This window comes from Pieris napi, chromosome 13 (assembly GCF_905475465.1).
Source record: "Pieris napi chromosome 13, ilPieNapi1.2, whole genome shotgun sequence".
NCBI classification, from domain to species: domain Eukaryota; kingdom Metazoa; phylum Arthropoda; class Insecta; order Lepidoptera; family Pieridae; genus Pieris; species Pieris napi.
Genome location: NC_062246.1, coordinates 1,148,959 through 1,170,005, shown reverse-complemented (window position 1 = coordinate 1,170,005; position 21,047 = coordinate 1,148,959). Strand labels below are relative to the sequence as shown.

The window sequence follows — 21,047 nt, the reverse complement described above, 5'->3', positions numbered from 1 at the left end:
GATCATGAAACAGACACAGAAATCTGAAGCCCAGACCTAAAAAGGTACACTAAGGCACGCATGTAGGTATTTTCTTTCTTTTGTTAAAAATAAATAAATTACAAATTTACCTTTCGATTTAATTTAGGTATATTAAAAGCTATTACGAAACTATTAATATAGATACAGCCTTTAAAAGAGTCCTTTACCACTGCTTGGACCTACTAGACGTTTTTCTATGTAATTTTAAATTTATGATAACTTAAATGGTCATGAGTTTTTATTAAGAGCAATAAGAAAATTATGACGTTAACCAACCCATGATTTGAATGAGACAATGAAATACGACTGGCCAATTGTCAAAGTTGCCGCCAAAACAGCAGAGACAATGCAAAGGGTTTTTTGTCTCTGGCCGTAAAGTGTGGTAGTGTATCTGGGTTGCAATATAACAATAATTTACTACTGTAAAGTGAAAATAATACGTCAATAAAATAATTTCTCTTCGGGCGGCGACCATTTTGTCGCAAAGCAATTAGTGACGCTTGGAAATTAGGTAAAAGCAATGTTTTTGTTTCTTGTCCTTGAATTTGCCTAATTTTTATGACAATAGGGTTCTCGGGTCGTGTTTAAAAATCCTCGTATTGAGATTTTGTTAGAAGCGTTGAAAGTCCCGCAAATAGAGAAAAACTTTTGACTGTTTCTTAGAGAATTTTTAAAAATTAATATAGCAGCAGTGTTGGCCTAGTGGCTTCGTGCGACTCTCATCTCTGAGGTCATAGGTTCGATCCGGTTGTGCGCCAATGCACTTTCTAGGTCCGCATATAACATTCGCCCCAACGGTGAAGGAAAACATCGTGAGCAAACCAGCTTGCCTTAGACCCAAAAAATCTTCAGCGTGCGTCAGGCACAGGGTGCTGATCATCTACTTGCCTATTAGATTAACAATTGATCATGAAACGGGTACAGAGATCTTAGGCCCAGGCCTAAAAAGGTTGGAGCGCTACTGATTTGTTTTCGATGTAATTCAGGCTTAGAGAATTGCCTATCGCTATTAACTAAATCACTAGTTATTTGTTTTGCTATCAAATATACGGAACTCAAACTCACTATAGGCACTGTCTTAGCTATTTTTAAATGTGGTTTGTGCTTTACCGCAAAGGTTTACTTTATTATCGTGCAATAAACGCTCTTTCTACAAACAGAGACAATTGTAGACTTTGCCCTTGCCAACAATATGCTTTTTTATAAAACAGGGGGCAAACGGGCAGGAGGATCACAGGATGTTAAGTGATAGCCTTGGACAATCTCAATGGCAGAGGGCTCGCGAGTGCGTTGCCGGCCTCTTATATATTTATGTATATATCAATAACATTTCGTTTAGACTTCAACTTAAAAACGCCGTATCAGCTAGACTAAATAACTGTCGGGTTAACAAATCAAAACAAAGTTAATTCTCATTTATCCACTTAGAACCGGTTATATCCGCTCCTAAGCCGGCTAAATCCGGATAAATAGTCTGTCAAATTGCCGCGTGGGGGCGGAACGGGCACCTGCGACCCTCTTTTTTATTATTTCGAAAATGGATTGCTTAATCGTTGTCTGTTTTGACAGCGCACAAGTGATAATAGTCTATTGTCAATGGAGTTAACTTTTTTAACACGATAATCTGTATTTATTGCAAGTTATAGTGCGTATAATAATGATCATTTATTTGAAAGATGGTACAAAATCGGGCAAATGTATCTGACATATTAATTAAAAGGTAGAATTTTACATTTAAAATTATATTATCATATCAAAGTCGATTCTTATATTATTTTATCACTATATTATCATCACATAATTAAAAAATATTATTACATTATCATGTTAATATTAATTATAAGGTACCAATCATTTATAGAATAATATAAAAGTATCTATTAAGTCGATTTTTAAAAACTCTATATATTTGAATGTTTTTGGTCAATTATTAGAAACCTTGATAATATATATCTTCTGCCTCGTAATCACCTTTTTTATTTTTTTTTAATAATGTAGCTTTTACTTTTTTAATAATGTACTTTTATTTTTTTTTGTTTAGATTTTAGTTTCTAATTGTATATGTATTTTTTATTGTTAACTTTATACACCTCAATTGGTGTTTCTTCTTTTATTTTCCATACAAGGGATTGCCTGGAAGATCGGTTTTTTACGATACAGCCGCCCGTTACGAAGTTTGAGATAACGAAGTGTAAATAAAACAATTAACACGGTTTATATTAGTTTATAAGTAGTTCGTTTTTTAATTAATATTTTAAAAAATTCAGTGGCGCTACAATTTTTTAAATCTCGGCCTCAGATCTGTATCGGTTTCATGATCATTTGTCAATCTCATAGGCAAGAACAGCCTCCTGTGCCCGTCACACGCCGTCTGTTTGGGTCTAACGCAAGCCGGTAGGTTCGATCGAGTATTAATATGCGCATATTGAAAGAAAATTCATTAATATCGGGCATCGAACCTACGACCTCAGGGATGAGAGTGGCACGCTGAAGCCACTAGGCCAACACTTCTCAATTACTAGATATATATATATAAATCAATATTCTTAATTTGATTTTTTTTAACTTCAATCACTAATAAGAAATGCATTAACTAAAAAGCGAAATGTGGACATAAAAATAAGCTCCATAATGTGACATCAGACATTTTAAATACTTTTAATAGTTCAAAGTCTGTATTCAGATAGCAAGCTATAGATATAACTGGCGACTCGCGGTAAGCAAGTTCGACTGAATACGAATTCTAAGAAATTGATTCTAACAAGAATATTTGCAAAGAAAGTAGGTACATTCAGATTGATTAATTATAAAACCACCGCACAATCTATATAAAAATAAATATACAGTATTTACAATATTCTTAACCCAGTAATAATAAAAAATAAAAAAATATAAGGTAGCAGATGTTACAATAAAAATAACTAAAGTGGAACATGAAAGTACTAAACTGATACCCAAGGAAAATTAACGAAAAAGAGGAAGACAACTTCGAATAGAACAAATTAAGGAAATAGCAGGTGGTACATGACAGAGAGTGGCACAGTGCCATTTGGAGGAGACCATTGCCAAAGAAGGGCACATACCTACAAAGAATGAGGTGGGAATATTAATGTGTTGAAGTGTAATAATAATTATTATTTACATGTAAGATGTTTGAGAGCAAAAATTAAACAAAAATTGGGGCTTGTAGTACGTGTACAGTTTTTATTAAGTGTTTAAAAATGATAGCGCATGGTGTGACCGCGGCATTATTTCTATTTAAAGCGTTCCCAATATGTCACAGAAGCAAAGTTACAATTAGCCGTTTTGGGGTGAGATAATGTGATACTCTTGTTATGGAGTTAATTGAAAGCTTTTTAAAGCTCTTATGTAATTGTCATTAAGAGCACTTTGTCGATTGATGGTCGATTTTTATTTTTGATGAGAGTTTATAACGTTTATTAGTAATCAACAATCGAATATACAGTATTTACAATTTTCTTAGCCTACATAGTAATAATAATGTTGGGTTATAAGTGTGCAGCGGTAGTCGCGTGCAGCAGTCCAGTTTATTAATAATTGACAATATAAAAACATAACAAGACCATAGCAACGCCAACTTTAAATAACGAACTATGACGATATAATATGTATGCAAATTACCAAAGAGTTTCCTCTAATAAATAATAACAATTAAAAATTTATAAAAATATAATCAAAACAAATTTAAAAATTTTGGTGCGTGTGGCAGTGTAACGCTGGCAGCATTTCCTCGCTGTATTGCGATGCTTTTTTTTGAGCGAGGAAAGCACCAACTCTGGGTTTAGTGGTACTGTCTACCAGGCGCCGACTTACATATTTAATTAGCGCCTGTGCACTTGAACCCCACGGCCCAAGAGTCTCTACTCCAAAGGGAACAAAATCGAAGTTAATAGTTTTGATATGCTAATTTATATTTGATACAAATATCTTACTATATTGTATATGTTACAAGCTAAAATACATGACATTTTCACCACATAAATTAAAAAAAATATATAATTTTAATTTCCAACTACAAATTTTAATTTAATCTACCGTTTATTACATTACTATTATTATTTATTACATTATACCTAATAATTTTCTATTTAAAAATACCTATTCGCTATGATCAACCCACTACCGAATACATAAAGCTCTGAGCTTGACTCTTATTCTGAATAAGTAGCGTTTGTCTGCTGTATTCGTGAAGAATTCAATGTGCCTGAACTTTTAGTTGGTTTTTATAGACGGAATATGGAAGATTCTGTTGATTTTGAACCTATCAAATTAATAAGGTAAACGACAATGTTAATATTCTGTTAACTCAAACTCAAAACAACTTTATTCATATAGCTAACCAACTACACTTATGAACGTCAACAGAAAATATGTTAAATTAATTCTAAATTATTTATTATTGTAAGTAATACCATTTAACAATTTGTATAAGAATGTAACACTGGCTAGAGATCTCCCATAGTACAGTGACATCATTTTAAATTTAAATTTCCTAAGTCGCTGATGGTACGCCTATGAGAAAATCCTATACTAATGGTGTCGAGTAAAAATGATCTTTGCATATAATGGCTTCCATATAATGCTACCGTATTTAATATGACTGCGTACTAAAGCGTTATACAAAATTGTTTTAGTTCAAAACAAGCGGTATTCCATTTCAGAAATCCGAGGATTCGTGCGGATGTGGTGCCTTTGTCGAGTAAATATGTTTTTTCCTACAATAAAGTTCACAAAAAGGAGTGCGACTTTACATGAATTACAATCTAGCCTATACAATTATTATGGCTAATAAGTAATATTATGTTGACTTAATTTTCTACAATACTAATGAATAGCTTAAACTAAGGTAATGTTCAATAACAGTCTTAGTATTCTATAATGTTCGTGTGTCTGAGATACCGCACTTGCACTTATATTCACTACACAAGGTTTATTACCTCAAAAGGTTTAGTTCTCTTTAGGCGTCTTATTCCAGTTTACTTGAGATATAAACGTTAATTTTCTATAAGTAATTACACCCAAGCCGCGAATCATCTGGACCTCCTTCAATGGTGCGCCTTCCAAGCGCCAAGCTATACACAGTTTCGAGCGGTTATGTCTGGTGTATTAAATATGTCCCCAAAAAATATGTCCTAAGTACCGTAAAATTATTGTTTTAGTAGCTGTACTGATTTGTCAAAATATTTCTTTATGTAAGTTATTCACACTTGAGCACACAATTAAATAATAATATTAGGTTTCCTACTGATATTTTCTTCAGGATGTGCAAGGTAAAAAAACATCAGGCACATCACAGAATCAATCGCAGTTTGGTAATGCGATCGGAGTCGCACGCAAATACTGGGCTAATATTCTGGTAGATTTGAATGAAAACGCGGTCTTATTTTGTGGTTAGGTAAGCGATTCTATTTGCTCTCTCTCTTAGAAGAACATACATCCACACATACAGTCCACATAGCCTATAAATTACAACTACAAGACAATGTCTTTAAAGAAAAGGAAAGGATAGATATAAGTTATATTAAATAAATGTATTAAAAAAATTCTGTGTTAATTAAACGTCGAACATTAACTTACTTTGTTAGATTTTGGTTCTTATACTGACTTGAAAATTGCCACATAATATATAAATGTATTTACCTAAATTATTTGCAATCTTTTGTTATTTTTATCGATAGTGTTTTCTTATATAAAATTCACAACTGGCAACCCACTGTCAAAGCGTGTTCGCCATTCGTCGTAATAAAAAAGAAAAAAGGATTGTCGTTTGATTCCAATTTTGAATTCAATCTACGCGGGTCGACGCCATGATTTTACTTTCATTGCCGACGTGGGACTTTGCCGACTAGTTGAGGGACGCTCGAATTATTAATAATAAATAAGATAATCCCTGTTCTATGATTAATATTGTCTTTTTTCTTTTTGAAATGATACTTGCTTTATATTCCATTGTTAGTTTTTCTTGTCGCCTACTAAGAAACCAGTAGTAGATTACGACACGCAAATTAAAAGCGATCAATGTTTCACCAGAAGTATTTATTGGCCCAAGACCCCATTTTAACACGTTTACAACTTAACCAGAAAGAAATTGTAACAATTTCATCCGTTACAAATCGTGGCGACGAAATCTATACAAAATGTATAATAGGCCATAAACAAAAGAAAAAAAAGTTTAGATGGAAACATTTTGACGTTTCGAGACAGTGACGTTTATGATTGCGTTCGGGGTTTTGTTCAAAAGAGGTTTTATAGGTGTGTCCCGCTGAGCGTATGTTGTTAATATAGCTACCAGTAGCAAATGATTAGTTTCGGTAACCATTTTAAGTGTAAATAATCTTGTTGTCTATTGTATTTTGTTTATGGTGTAGGTGAAAGATGACTAAACGGTTTGAATAGTATATTCATGTAGAACGCAATGGTAGCAAAAAAGGACGAAAAAACCCTTACAATTAAGGATGTGACTAACATAAATGCATTTTAATTAAATTTCTTGTGTCTTTTTCGTAAAGTAAAAAGCAAAGTTTTAAAGTAAATATTTTCAATGAAAACTAAATATATCATTAGAATTAATCGATTTTATGATTTAAGATGAGATAACTACAAGAGGGTCTTACGAGTATTGCCAAACGAACTTGTCACGAACGAAAAAGTCACGTAATATGTTGGAATGTAAGTCAAGTCATATATCAAGTCATATATCTATTTTACAATTATTTAAAAGATCCTAATTCTTGGGATTGTATTGCTGCAGTTCAAACCATTTGTATGACTCAAAACTTGTCAATTAAAAAGAGTGGCGGAGAGTTTCTTGCCCGCTCTACGCCCTTAACTCGCGAACTGGTAGTAAATGTAAATCTAGAATCAATTTAACATCTTTTCTGTTGACGTACTTAGTTACCTATATGAATAATGTTATTTTGAGTTTTACACAGCCCTGCCCTTAGCGTCTAATAAGCAACCACAATAAAAAAAATAAAATAAAAAAATTATCGATTATAAAAAACATCCTCAAACAAATTCGTCCCGTATTTGACTATAAATTCAACAATAATACAAAATTATCTCAAAATCTCAGAACCCTTCACCTTTCACGGGCAATAAAAGTTTTCCTTGGGGAGATGGCAACATTTTCACCCGAAAAAATAGTGTAGATTCCGGAATGATTGTTCCCAACTACCCGTGATTCGGTGAGGGCGATGTTTACGACCTACCCGGATTAAAAAATAAAAGTCCACCTTTTACAATATTTATCCTACTAATGCTATTAAGGTTTGGTTTCGCGTTTATTAACCACAGTAAACGGCAATATCTATGGCTGTTTACATGGCACACAGGGTAATATTGAAATTTGTGCTAACATCTGTGGTTCCGGCTTGATCAACGGAAACCTAACTGTGTATATGTCACAACCAACTAGCTTAATAAGCCGTTCAATGAACAGCCTAGCCTTTTGACTAAACAGCGCCGTTTAACTAGCGGCCTGAAATATATTCAGCCAGTTAATCAAACAGCTAGGCAAATGACTTGGATCGATGACGTTTCATTACTTGCCCAGCCTGTTGACTGATACTTAAATTGAGGTCCACTTTCTGCCACCTAGTCAATATTATATTATACGTACTTTAGTTAGTAATAATACGACAGGACTCTGTACGCATCTTTTACCATGACACTGTAACACTATATATAGAGAGATACAATTGTTTAAAATTTTATTAACCGCAGTTATTATCAATTATCAAATATATAATTAATTATTAAGAAAATACACTTTTGACGGTTTAAACACATACCTAAATGTACCCATACCTAATATACCACAGTATTAGGAGGATTATAGACACGAAATGGTTTAATTATTATTATTTTACAGAACAGGGCGCAAACGGGTTGGAGGGCCGGCCTTTTAAATTCTTTTTTTTACACCACTGTGTGCATGTTACACTAGACGGTAACTACTCCAGCCAATTAAAGAAATAATGATCATAAAACACATAAACAAGGATTTTAGATGTTTTTCAGTAGTAATTACTCCGCAAAGTCTGTCTTTTTTGGCCATATGAGACACGAAAGATCTCCATAAGATCAATGGAATGATTCCTAAATTTCAGTTTTTTTATCGGTTAATAGGGATATAGTTTTTAATGAATACATGTTTCTTGATATTGCAGAGTGATATTTTTAAGAACTAAACTGCAATTTGAACATTGTTAAAAAAAACATACAACGCTGATATACAACATACATGATAAAACCTTATCAGAACGAGTTTAGTACTTTCATATTCTTTTATCTCTTGCGCATGTTTTTTGCCACTAATTATGGAAGTAGGTAGGTTTTCGACGTTATAAATTCAATGGAAGGTAACAAAAAAAGTATATTTAAAGATTTATCTATCTATTCAAAAGATAAATAATCGACATAAAATCCTTGATAGGGCCACTCAATTCTAAATACCAGCGCCCTTACTCTGTATCTTTTAATTCCGACAATCCCGACCCCAATGAGTTCTAGATCCGCGAGGTCCAAAGCATGCGACATCAGCGCTACGGATATTAAGAGAACTGCTGCTGCTATTGGAAGGTACAGAGTGAGGGGCCTGGACTTTTGTCCCAAAGACGTAAGTACCTAGTACCCTCCACTACCTTCAAATATATTATCTTTTGGTGGTAACAAGATTGTGAATGCCCTATTCGAATACTTTAATTTTTTGTTTATTTGTTTAGATATGTGTTTTTGTGTCTATATATAATGTAATAGTAATTATTTTATTGTATCTCAGACACTGTTTTGTTGTGTTTTTTTAAATATTTTTATTACTCTTTAATGTTAATATTCTACGGTTTCGATATTTGTAAATATGTGAGGAACATCTATACAACTTTTTTAGTATAGTAGTTTATTACATTGTCTTCACATATAATTATTTAACAAATGTAAGAAAATATTGTAAACCTATTTTAAAAGAGTAAGTGTGGAGTTTCTTGCCCGTTCTTCTCCACACGAACTACCTTTTGGAAGGGGCAACTAGAATCTTCTTTGTATTTTTTTTTTGACGTTCAAAAGTGCCATTTTAGATGGTCTAATTGAAATAAATGATTATTTATAGTCGACTTTGACTATAAATAATGAATATTTTTATTGGAAGTTCGAAATTCCGTTTTTTGGCTATTATTTCATCTAGTCTGTCAAAACCCTGTTACAGGACCTTGCTCTAGTCTCGAACACTAATAATATCTATAACAACGTGATCCCAATTATTTTACGTTAATATGTAATAGCGAAGTCGTAAGTTGTGATAGTACAAGAATTGATAAAAATGTTTCGTAATTACTACTTGTTTATAAAGTAATGTCTATACTGCAGTCTATAGTTTTTCATCCCCCACTCTTAATCTCAGCATATATTATCTGTCTATAACTGCGCCACAGTTAAAAAAATGTCATGAAATCGACACGCCTTAGAGCGACGGCTGATCACCTACTTGCCTTTAATGAATAATTACGAAACAAATTCAGAAATCTTAGACCTAACGTAAGTTGTAACACTACTGTTTTTTTTTCATATAGTGACTACATGATCCAAGCAGCGTTGACAGGTATTATCAGTGTAAGTTTCACTGTATGTCGTTTTTGTATATTTTTGTCTTTAAAGTACGGCTTTTCTTTTCGATGCTTTCTTACCTACCCCAACTTGGTTGATCCCTAAGCCCTACGACCATCACAATGCAAGTACAATATAAGAATGAGAGTCGAAAGAGAGTCGAAAGAGTTTTTTTTAATTTAAAAGAGGGATTTTTTTTTCCCGCGGCATCGTTGACCTGGGGAATGGTGATGTGGGACTCGCTGTTGTGCATACCCACTAAAACCCCACGGTGCCACCAGCAATCGCCCGGGGCAGGACACGGCAACAGCGTAGCCTTGTCCGCATCCAGCCACGCGATCAACCGTTAATATTAAGGTCCTCTACGGCCACGAATGAAGTGGAATGGACCTTGGCACAGCAAGGGCCTTTCACATCGGCCAATTCATCCTGTTTTATAGATAGATAGAAAAAGAGGGATATTGGGTCAACCTGTCGATTTAACGTTTGTTCCTGCTTCATCCTTTAATGCCCTGTTATTAGTTCTGACCATTATGAACGAGTCTGAATGAAAAATATAATACATACCTTGGAATTTCATTCTGGTACAATTAAAATTGTTTAATTTGCGTTATCATTTAAAGTATACATATGTATGTAACGGATCTATGTTAGTATATATTTATTGAATATATTTTAAAAACGAAAATGTTGAAATTTATGTTTCTCCTAACTTGTATAACTATTGGTAAGTTGATTTGAAAAACCCTCTTTGAATAAATATTTATGCATCTTATAGTATTTTTTTTTGCATATACAAATTGACAATATTTTTGTTTTGAATAATAAATTTTCACTGAGTCTGATAGTAGTAGGTAGTATGACTTGGAGCACATATATTCTAATATTATAAAGAGAAAATATTTGATTGTTTGCATGAAAGTGGCTCCGAAACTATTGGACTGATTTAAATAAACCTTTCAGACTACCCTCGGGTTACATATGCCATATTCGACTATTACCTGAGGTGTAATTGACCTAAAAATCCTTCCATTGCTGCTGCGTTTTGGGCTGCGAAAACTATTGATAAGTGTTCTTTCATTTAAAAAATTTAAATGTTAAATTCTTAACTACATATTATAACTTTTAAATTATTTAATTCGGACATTCTATTCGAAAGATATCACGAGTTTATAACGAGTGTTAGAAAAATGTCGCGTGTTCGCCGTTCACTCCGCTCTATTAGCTATGCAGTACCATAATATGCAATGTAGGCGTCAGTGGGATATGGAAAGGGACTAAATGTCAAGAAATAAAGTGTCACGCGGCTCATTCGCGCCAAAACCGCGAAAGGGTGGATTTTATCAAACGGCAAAACAAGTGGCCCACGGAACTGCTTTTAGCTTCGTAATGAAGATGAATACGCAAAGACCACTATACCACTAAGTTCTGCAGTACTACACATGGCTTATAAAAAACACAAGAAGGGGATGTGGTTGGCCTCACATACACACATAACCTACATATATAACGCACATACACACCTCACATACCGGCATAAAAAAGATGCCGCTTAAAAAAAAGTCTCAAATAGAGATCATAAGATCAACGTTATTTGAACGTTTGAGTACTTAAAAACCGTTGACGGAGTTCACACATAGTTCTATCAAGCAGCTTGCCGTGAAGGTATGCTAGAAAACTATGAGAATTTGGAAAATACTCTGAGGGAACCATCACTTTTCACACAGTCACAGTTGTACTAACTGAGATAATTGTTTGTGGCCATACTTTTATTTTGTCATCCATCGGAATAATTAAATTATGGGACAATCTTAAATACCATTTATGTTAACATATTAGATATATAACTGTTAGAGATCGCTTGTTAGCAGTTAGGCCACCCCTTGTCTTAATTATTTAAGTAAGTAGGTATCCATTTTTTAGTAACGGCTAAGCAGGCTTCGAAGGTAATTCCCTATCACGTCTCGATACGGAGAGGCAGTTCACATCTTTGTAGTGGTACTCTCATTGGAGACAAGTGGATATTGACAGTCGCAGATTGCGTCTACAGGTAATGTGTCTTTTTAATATATGTTTATACATAAACCCAGCTTACATACACTGGCCACTATAATGTTCCAGGAATTGAGAAGCTCTTTATTTTAAGTGAAAATATACATTTGAGGGGTAGTTCTTCAAAACTTAAGACCACTCAATAACACAAATTCCATAAAGAACTTTCTCCAAAACCGAGTAGTGGCCGACTGGAATAGGCTTCCGGAAAGTGTAATTAGTGCATCTTTGAACTCTTGTAAAAATAGTATGGATAGTTTCTCCAAATCTCAAAATACGCGCGCATCAGCTTATTAAGCTGCTAGTGTGTTTATATACATAATAATAATACATTAAGACATAAATATATATTTTAATTTAAGACTTTTGACACTGTGAAGAAAAAGAATCGTTATTCCATGAATCGAACCTAGATAATAGACCAGTGCAGATAGCCTTCAAAATAAATAAAAAGTGAAAAAAATTACAGTAGGATGAAACCCATTAGAAAGGCAGGGGAATATGATCAAAATGAAAGGAAAAATAAATTACGGTCGATCTGAGGTCGGGAAGGGGTAGGGGGGGAGTTTTAAGGGTAAAAAACGGTTTATCTCGATTTCCGGCAAAACTACAAGTCCTATCGAAGAAAGTTAAATGGCAAAGTTGTAGGTAATAAAAAGATCTAAAACTTTTGTATTTACACATTTTTCACATAACCTCAAAATTGGTGTGAAAAATTCAAAAAACCAAGTTTTTGGTTTTTTATTTTTATCTTTTACAAAAATTTATTTTTTTAAACGAAATTTGGTGAAAACTTACCTTATTATGTCCCAAATATACTGTAATTTATTTGATTAAAAATATTTATTTGTTCGCCTTATTTTGAATTAATATCGAAAAAACACCCTAATTTTCAATCGAAAATTCTGACGTCAAAATTTCAGCTTTTTTCAAAGGGTTGGTGTGCTTTCAGTTCGTTGAAATCTCTACTTTCCTATGGTAAAAAAATATATATATATTACCATAGTAAATCTTGTCAGAAAACGCAAAAAATCGTATGCAGTAACGCCCAGACCTGTCATCCCCTTCCTTACTTCTTACTTTTGCCTCGACTTTTAGTTTTGCCGGAAATCGAGGTAAACCGTTTTTTACCCTTAAAACTCCCCCCCCTCCCCTTCCCGACCTCAGATCGACCGTAATTTATTTTTCCTTTCATTTTGATCATATTCCCCTGCTTTTCTAATGGGTTTCATCCTACTGTAATTTTTTTTGGTTTCAAAAATTATCGGCACTGGTCTATAAGCATAATACACCGAGTTGTGACGAACTCAATTCATTCGTAATTATAAAAAGGTATTCTATAATAGAAAATTTATATTAGTAGTGAAACCTAAATAAAATTTGCTTTTTTATTTAAGCGTCAAAGCCTTTCCTTCCTTAACTGTCGCTGTTGGTACCCTCGACATCACAAAACCTGGAGAGACATATGCCGTGTCTGCGATTAAAATACACGAAGAATATCGGCCTAATAGATTTAAGTACAATTTTGCCTTGTTAAAGATTGATGGAACTATTCAATTTAATGATAACGTTACGGCCATTCCTCTGCCTGACAATCCGACCCAGGAAGGAGCCAGTGTTGAAGCATCAGGATGGAAACTTAGCAGGGTAAGATTTATCGAATAATTATACAACCAGAGGACAGTTTAAATACGAAACATTTTTTAATTTAATTACTACGACGGCCTACAGTGCGGTCGCTAAACTCGGCCAGAGTTTTTAGCTATATCATCGACATATATTCTTACAATGATTCCCCATTACAGATTATTCAAAACACTTTAGAACAACTTTTCAAAACTGAAAAAAATACTTAATAAGACGGGCGGCTTAATTTACAACTTCACAGCGCATTGTGCGATATTACGTCTTTGCGTCCGTAAAGTCTTAAATTCGAAAACACATGAATAAATAAACAATTACGTGTGCTCATTTACGATGTAACTGTTTTCATATCGCACTGCATGCAAAAACAATAATAACTTACAAACACTAGAAAATAAATTTAAAAATGCATGTTTGTTTTTAAAGCACAAACTAATAATAATACAAAGAAACCAAAATTATGAAAATAACATTATGTTCATATAGCACTTGTATTTTTTTTTTAAATATAAAAATAAAATATTTTTAATATGGAACATAAGATACATGTATCACTTATTCCACGTCATTAAATTTGAATTTGTAGGCATCCCTACTCATCGGCAAAGAAGACAGAGGGTGTAGGCCGAGAGAAAAAGCCGGCGTAAAAAACTCTCGGTACTCTTTAATTAAAAGATCTTAAATAACTCTCTCCATAGTAGCATATAGTTATCAAATATATTTTATATAAAAAATCGATCGTCGATCGAGTTTGCGTATCCTTCTGTAGCTGCTCAAATTATTTAAAAAATATGTACGCCATGAGGATGTGCAATTATTAAAAAGATTTCCTCCAAAACTTCGTAACACTGCTGTATTTAAAGAAAATTACTCAGTAGCCCAGAATGGATTACAAAATTAAAGCTGTCCGATGGCGACGTGCAATAGACAAAAAGTTTTCATGAAAATTATCATTTTGTTATTGAGAATAAAGTTTAAATATTATTGAACAGGATAAAGACCGCACAGATTTTTTACAAGTGATAAAGGAGAACACAATCTCCAACTATGACTGTATAATGAGACACAAATTCTACATCGACGAGGATTCAATACTTTGCACAGACTATGAGAATGGAATGACCGAATCAGATTTTTTCGTAAGCACTTTTAATAAATATTATAAAACCTTACCTTACCTTAATACTATAAAACCAGAGGCTATGTAACATTTCTTACAACTATAAAGAAGACAGTATTGGGGGCCTCATAGCCTAGCGGTCTTATTAACTGGCAGCTAGGTGAGGGGTACCGGGGTCGATTCCCGGTACGAGGGCAAGTTTTAATTTAATTTAAATTTGTTCTCGGCCTTTGGGAGGGTTGTGCGGTAGGTACCGGGCGAGTGCCTAAACCGTACATGGAGGACACGGTCGTATTTCTAAAGACAAGCACGAATTGTAAAAAATCCTATACTTGACGCTAGCTAATGCACAAATCGTGCCAGAGCCATAAAAAAAAAGAAGACAGTATAAAATTTAAAAAAAAAGTCATAGCTAGGGTTAAAGGGCCGTTCGTAAGCAGATTTACTGCAATTTATCCCCCCCCCCTTCCTCTTGTCGGCAAACGTAAGGAAAGCTCTCAAAAATAATAGTTCATAAACGTATTAATTTTTCGTAGCAATCCTCGAATATACATTTCGTTTTCAAGCTTAGATAATGTGTGGGTAATATGTGTACACATGTCAGAAGTGATACTTCTTTTGCAAACTAATTTTTAACTCTTGTTCATATTTATACAAATCTAAAACTAGATTTCCGAGAAAAAAGAAGATATGTTAGGAATTTAACTGTCGTTAAAATATTGTGATAATTATAAATAAGTGTCGAAATATAACACAAATAATAAAATATTTTTTTTTAATTTATTTCTTCGATAGCAAAAACACGTGGCATTTTCTATTCGTCATTTGAGATTTCAATAAATTATTTTGCATAAAATATAAAATACTAATATTTCATAAATTCTCTTTACGAAATTTTAATTTTAAAAATAGAATTTCTGTAATGAAATTCACCCTTCCACTCTCTCTCAATCGCTCTCTCCCTTTTCTTCGACAAAAACGCTGCACATCTTCGCAACGTTCCGTAAAAATTTTACCCTCACGCGCCTAATGAAGTTTCACTTCAAAAACGATATGAACAAAAATAATTGAATTCCTATTTATTTTGTTTAAGCGTGACCACGGTGGCCCAGTTGTCGAGAGCAATAAAGTGGTTGGTCTCGTCATTTCCTACGTGGATCCATATTATAAGCTGCCTGGATTCAACTCCAAAGTTGAGGCCGTTAAGGACTGGATCCAATCGAATATGCAATAAAATTGTATACGAACCATAGAATAGTGTGATTTAATAAATATGGTATCAATTTGTTTATTTATTTACTAGCTGACCCAGCGAACTTCGTTCCACCTTACAGTCTAATAATATCGTGTTAACTTTAGTTAAACTTATTTTAGGATTATATTAAGGTGACGACTCATTGGTCTAGTGGTTAGTACCCCTGACCCTCTGCGAATCCATGGGTCCCGGGTTCGATCCCCGGCTGAGACGAACATCGATGCGATGAGCATTTGGTGTTGAGCTTAGGTCTTGGGTGTTTAAATATGTATTTATATGTCTGTCTATCTATAATATGTATGTATATCCGTTGCTTAGTACCCATAACACAAGCTTCACCAGCTTAGCATGGGACTAGGTCAATTGATGTTAATTGTCTTTAAAAAAAAATAATAATAATAAAACAACTTTTTTTGCAAATACAGAAATGTGCCATTGCGAAAGTACAATGGCAGTTTTACACATTAGGCCTCTTCTCTCTAGCGCCAATATTGCGATACTGCATGTTAAAACACTTTCTGATATACAACATTACTTGATGAGGTAACACATGTCTTCGATCAAGATGGTTGCATCTCCTGATTCACATCAAGATCGGAATTTCTTGAACTGACACGAATCCTAATTTTAATTTTAATTTTTTTTAAATCCTAATTGTTTCAACTTACTGCAAAAACGTAATAAAATACATATAGCACTAAAATAAATTTGAGTCCATTAAAGTAGTTATCCATAATTATTTCATACCATGCTGGATACCTTATTATTTCCGTGAAACTAATTTCCTTATTTGACATTGTCAATTTTAAATTAACTTTTATCTGACAGCGTTATACGAAAATCGAAGTTGCTTGGTCGGGATTTGAACGTCCGACCGAAGATCGCTCGCTCAAATCACTTGAACACTGCTTAGTGCTTACTGCCCTGCGATTCTGTAACTCACTTCACGAACTCACACAGCGGTTTTCGCATCGGCGGTCTCTCTCAAATCAGTCGTGAAGCAGTCATTTTATGATTTGGCATTCTGATAAACAATAAAGTACAAGCTCCCACCTTTTCAGAATGCCAAATCATAAAATGACTGCTTCACGACTGATTTGAGAGCGACCGCCGATGCGAAAACCGCTGTGTGAGTTCGTGAAGTGAGTTACAAAATCACAGGGCTGCTCCTACTTTATAATTACACTCTCATAAAAAGTAATTTAAAATAAAAGGGTATGACGATAACGAAATAGGAAATTAGTTTTAAAGAATTTATGAGTTGAACATTCTAACCTGTTGCTTTTGAAATGATTTTAATTACATAGAAGTATGTTTCTACCTAGCAAACGCTGTCGGTACTAAATGTATTCTTTATGCACAGCTTAGGTATATATTTCCATTTTTGGAAGGGTTTTTAAGAATAAACTCTGTAGCTGTACTGCTAATACACATCTTTGTTTTTTTTTATATATATTTTTTATTATTATAGTTAATTTCTTAAGTAAAGATGTAATGTGGAACATGGTGTAATGGTTGCAGCTCCTTACAAACATTTTGTAAAACAAATAACTTAGCGATTAATAAGAATGGCGGAGAGTTTATTGCCAGTTTTTCTCTTCCGTTCTACGCCCTTAACTTGAGAACTGGCAGTAAATGTAAAATTAGAAGCATTTAGCATGTAACATTTCTATATTGACGTTCATTCGTGTAAATTGTGTTACTTAAATAAATAATTGATTTTGAATTTGACTATAAAATTATTACACTCTTATACACATACGAGTATATATATAGAAATGTTTAAAAACCATAAACTAATGTTTTTTAATATTACATTTAGTTTAATACCTATACATTCGTTCCAGTAAATACACGAAAATTCATTTACATTTTTATCATTTTCAATTTAAAACCAAGGCCAACCAACCAATAGGTATAATTAGTTATCATACTTGATGTTTATTGTTCTTGTTTAAGGTTTTAGATTAATTTCAGAAAAAAATCTATAAAATAACACAAAGCCTTTAAATTTATCTGCATAGACAAATTTTTGTCTCGAACTTTTTGCCAATTACACGTTGCTATTGGACAGCAGTTTTAATTATGTAATCCATTTTGGGCTAATAAGTAATTTTAAAGCATTTTTCAATTTATTAAATACAGAATTAAAGGTAAAATCATTTGAATAATTCGTTTACAATTGCAGTCTAAAGTCCCGTAACCCATTAGGTGCTATCACCAACATTTGGGTCAAACACATGTCAGTCGATTGTCATTTGCGATCTTCTCGGGCTGCACACCTCGGGTATTTTACCCAGTTCTCTGAGTAGTAAAGGCCGCATAAGAAGGATTCAGAAGAAGTAGGAAATCCGCAAAAGCATTTCTTCCTCAGGAGTAAATAAGTACAAGATGAATTCCACTTTTATACCTTAACAATTATCTTATAAATTTGTATATATATATTCAAATCGTTTAAATTAATATAAAAGTAGACTTGATTAAAATAATAATTCAACATACTTAAAAATAGTATAAATATGTTTCTAGTAAACTAAAGATTCATTCTAAAACATTTTAATAACAAAAATAAAATAGTTTTATTACAAATTACAATGCACTCATAATAAGCCGTAATTTGTTATTAAGGTGTTTTAGAATATATAAGTTTCATAACACGATGTACATAACTAACCTACTCTAAATTTTCTCACTAAGTGAATTTAATTATCTGAGAAATAAAGTATCTTTGAACCGATCTATACTTTACCAGATTTATAATCTATTATTCACTTATGTTACATTATTAACTTTTTATAGTCTAGTCGACAAGTTGAAAATGGTACAAAATAGAGATACTGCTCTTAAAATTATGTGCGATACCTCATTGGATCCGGAATGACGTCTAGAAAAATGTGCTAAAAGCGTGTATTAGCACATAAAAAATTGCAAAAGTTATACACAATTAAAGATGAAAAAAAATGGCATTTTGTTTTTTGCCAATATTTATTAAACTATTAATATTTAAGAAATTTAAAAAAAAGGTTTTTAAAGAGGAGGAAATTTCCAATAAAAAATTCTTAACTCTCGGAACTCTATCTCCATTATTTATAATTTTAATTTAACGCTCAAAATAGGTCTCCTCTTTCAGAATCTTTTTTTTAAATTTCTTAAATATCAATAGTTTATTAAATATTGGCAAAAAACAAAATGCCATTTTTTTTACATCTTTAATTGTGTATAACTTTTGCAATTTTTTATGTGCTAATACACGCTTTTAGCACATTTTTTTAGACGTCATTCCGGATCCAATGAGGTATCGCACATAATTTTAAGAGCAGTATCTCTATTTTGTACCATTTTCAACTTGTCGACTAGACTATTATATTAATCTAGACGATTTGAAAATAAAATAAAAAATAAAAATAGCCTTTATTCGAGTACACTATAACTACAGTCCATGTCTTTTAAGTTTTACACTAGTACTCGACCTCCGACGGAGTGAAGGCCTACTCCAGATTCTTCCACTTATCCCTATTTGTTGCGAAAATTTTCCAGTTTTTTCCCCCTATCCCTTTTATTTCATCTTCCCAAGTAAGGGTATTTTTGACCCATCTGCCATCACAAATGCGGCCAATGTGACCGGCCCATTTCCACTTTAGCCTTTTTCTTTATGTTACAACGTCTTTTACTTGAAAATATAAGGTTTAAATAAATTTATAAAATATCTGTATACGACTCGACTTGTAGATGTCAAAAGTAACTTATTTTTTCAACTAGAAAGGGACAGATTCTTTTAAAATATTTTATAAATTCTCTTTACGAAATTTTAATTTTAAAAATAGAATTTCTATTAGGTAATTCGTCCTTCTCCACTCTCTCTCAATCGGCCTCAATCGCTCTCTCCCTTTTCTTCGACAAAAACGCCGCTCATCTTCGTGACGCTAATACTTTTATTATTGCGTTTAAATTAATTAATTAAGAAGGTTGATTACGGTCAAGTGGGAGGAGCTGGTACTGGGAAGCTCTCGCCCAGAGGTAAGAATAGTACTCCGTGTAGGCCCGAAATTGCCCTGTACAGCTGAGCACGTCAAGCTTCTTGGAGGCTAATTTAGCTTTTCCCTCAAAATGACTGTGAATTTGAACGTCGGTCACATATCAACACTTAGTATTCTGCTGTAGTGCTGTGGCTTTAAGGAAAGTGTCTTCAAGAGGAGAAGCGACAAATGGTGTTTTTAAGCGGGAAACACGAAAACTTGTGTCTTTTTGAGGTTAAATTGGACTTGATTTAGTTGATCCCAGATACGATAGCAGAGTTTCGAGTTCAAACACAAGTTTGTTCCGGTGCTAATCTCTTGAGAAATACATGCACGGCCAGTGTAAAGAGTATTTTCAGTGTATAGCAATGAATGTTGCTAAGTTGCAACATATCATTGATATGCATATACATAACAAATATAGTCGGGGATAGAAAACAGCCTTGTGGGACACCAGTGTTCACGGGTTTAAGGTCTTGTTTATTTTTTTTGTTCAAGAAAGTAATAAAAAAGTGGCAGATAGTCCCACTGGGTTATGGGACAAGATTTTATTATTTTTCATAAATAATAAATGAAACTAAAAGTGCTAACAAGTGAACAAGGACAATAAATGTCAAACATGATAAATAACATTATTTCACACACATACGTATTATCTACCTACACTTACATCCTTGGTCTTAAATTAAAAACGATAACCAATAAATGGCTTTTCGTTTTCGTTATACGTTTTGCGTGCTTTAAATATTAAACTTAAAAATGTTAATATTTTTAGTTCTCCCAATGACTTTGCCTTTAAATGGGGATTAAAACCAAAAATATCCTTTATCGGTGCTATTATTATTAATACATTAATTATTAAAAACATGTAATAACTTCTAAGAGACATACGATCTCCAGGTGGAAAAAGCGCGTCTTTTCTCAACGGTCGGCAACTCATAAAATAGGTATCCAATAACAAAATGACTTTCTATGTCGGCTTATTAAAAAAACGGCTTCTTAATAAAATTACTTGTATAAAGTTCGCCATGATCGAACTAGATTATGATTTCGTACTAAAGTAAAAAAAGTCCGTAGCGCTGTAGCATCAGCGTAGCAGGAATAAACATCGCGTAGCATTTTCGTAGCAAGCATCTGATATTCCTTAAAAACAGAGCGTTGCAGGCTTGTATTTGTATTATTAATAGCTGTTTGATTTCCCAAACTCATCAATGCCTGAAGGAGATGACACGTGTTAATTTCTATTTGTTAATGATTCTTCGTTAATTAATCTAAATCCCACGTACACAATATTCTAAGTGTATCAAAACATAAA

General features: G+C 33.2%; 1 protein-coding gene across 2 annotated transcripts; it reads left to right on the top strand.

The window, feature by feature from the left end:
- The first annotated feature begins 10,263 nt into the window (after positions 1 to 10,263).
- LOC125055301 (trypsin-2-like) lies at positions 10,264 to 15,748 on the top strand. Of its 2 annotated transcripts, none has more exons than XM_047657721.1 (5): positions 10,264 to 10,372; positions 11,569 to 11,695; positions 13,095 to 13,344; positions 14,334 to 14,480; positions 15,555 to 15,748. In XM_047657721.1, the coding sequence occupies exons 1-5, from the start codon at positions 10,333 to 10,335 to the stop codon at positions 15,693 to 15,695; spliced, it is 705 nt and encodes a 234-aa protein (XP_047513677.1). In that variant the 5' UTR covers positions 10,264 to 10,332; the 3' UTR covers positions 15,696 to 15,748. The 2 variants fall into 2 exon arrangements, with proteins under 2 accessions (XP_047513677.1, XP_047513676.1); XM_047657720.1 differs by having other exon boundaries at positions 11,554 to 11,695.
- The last annotated feature ends 5,299 nt before the right edge of the window (positions 15,749 to 21,047 follow it).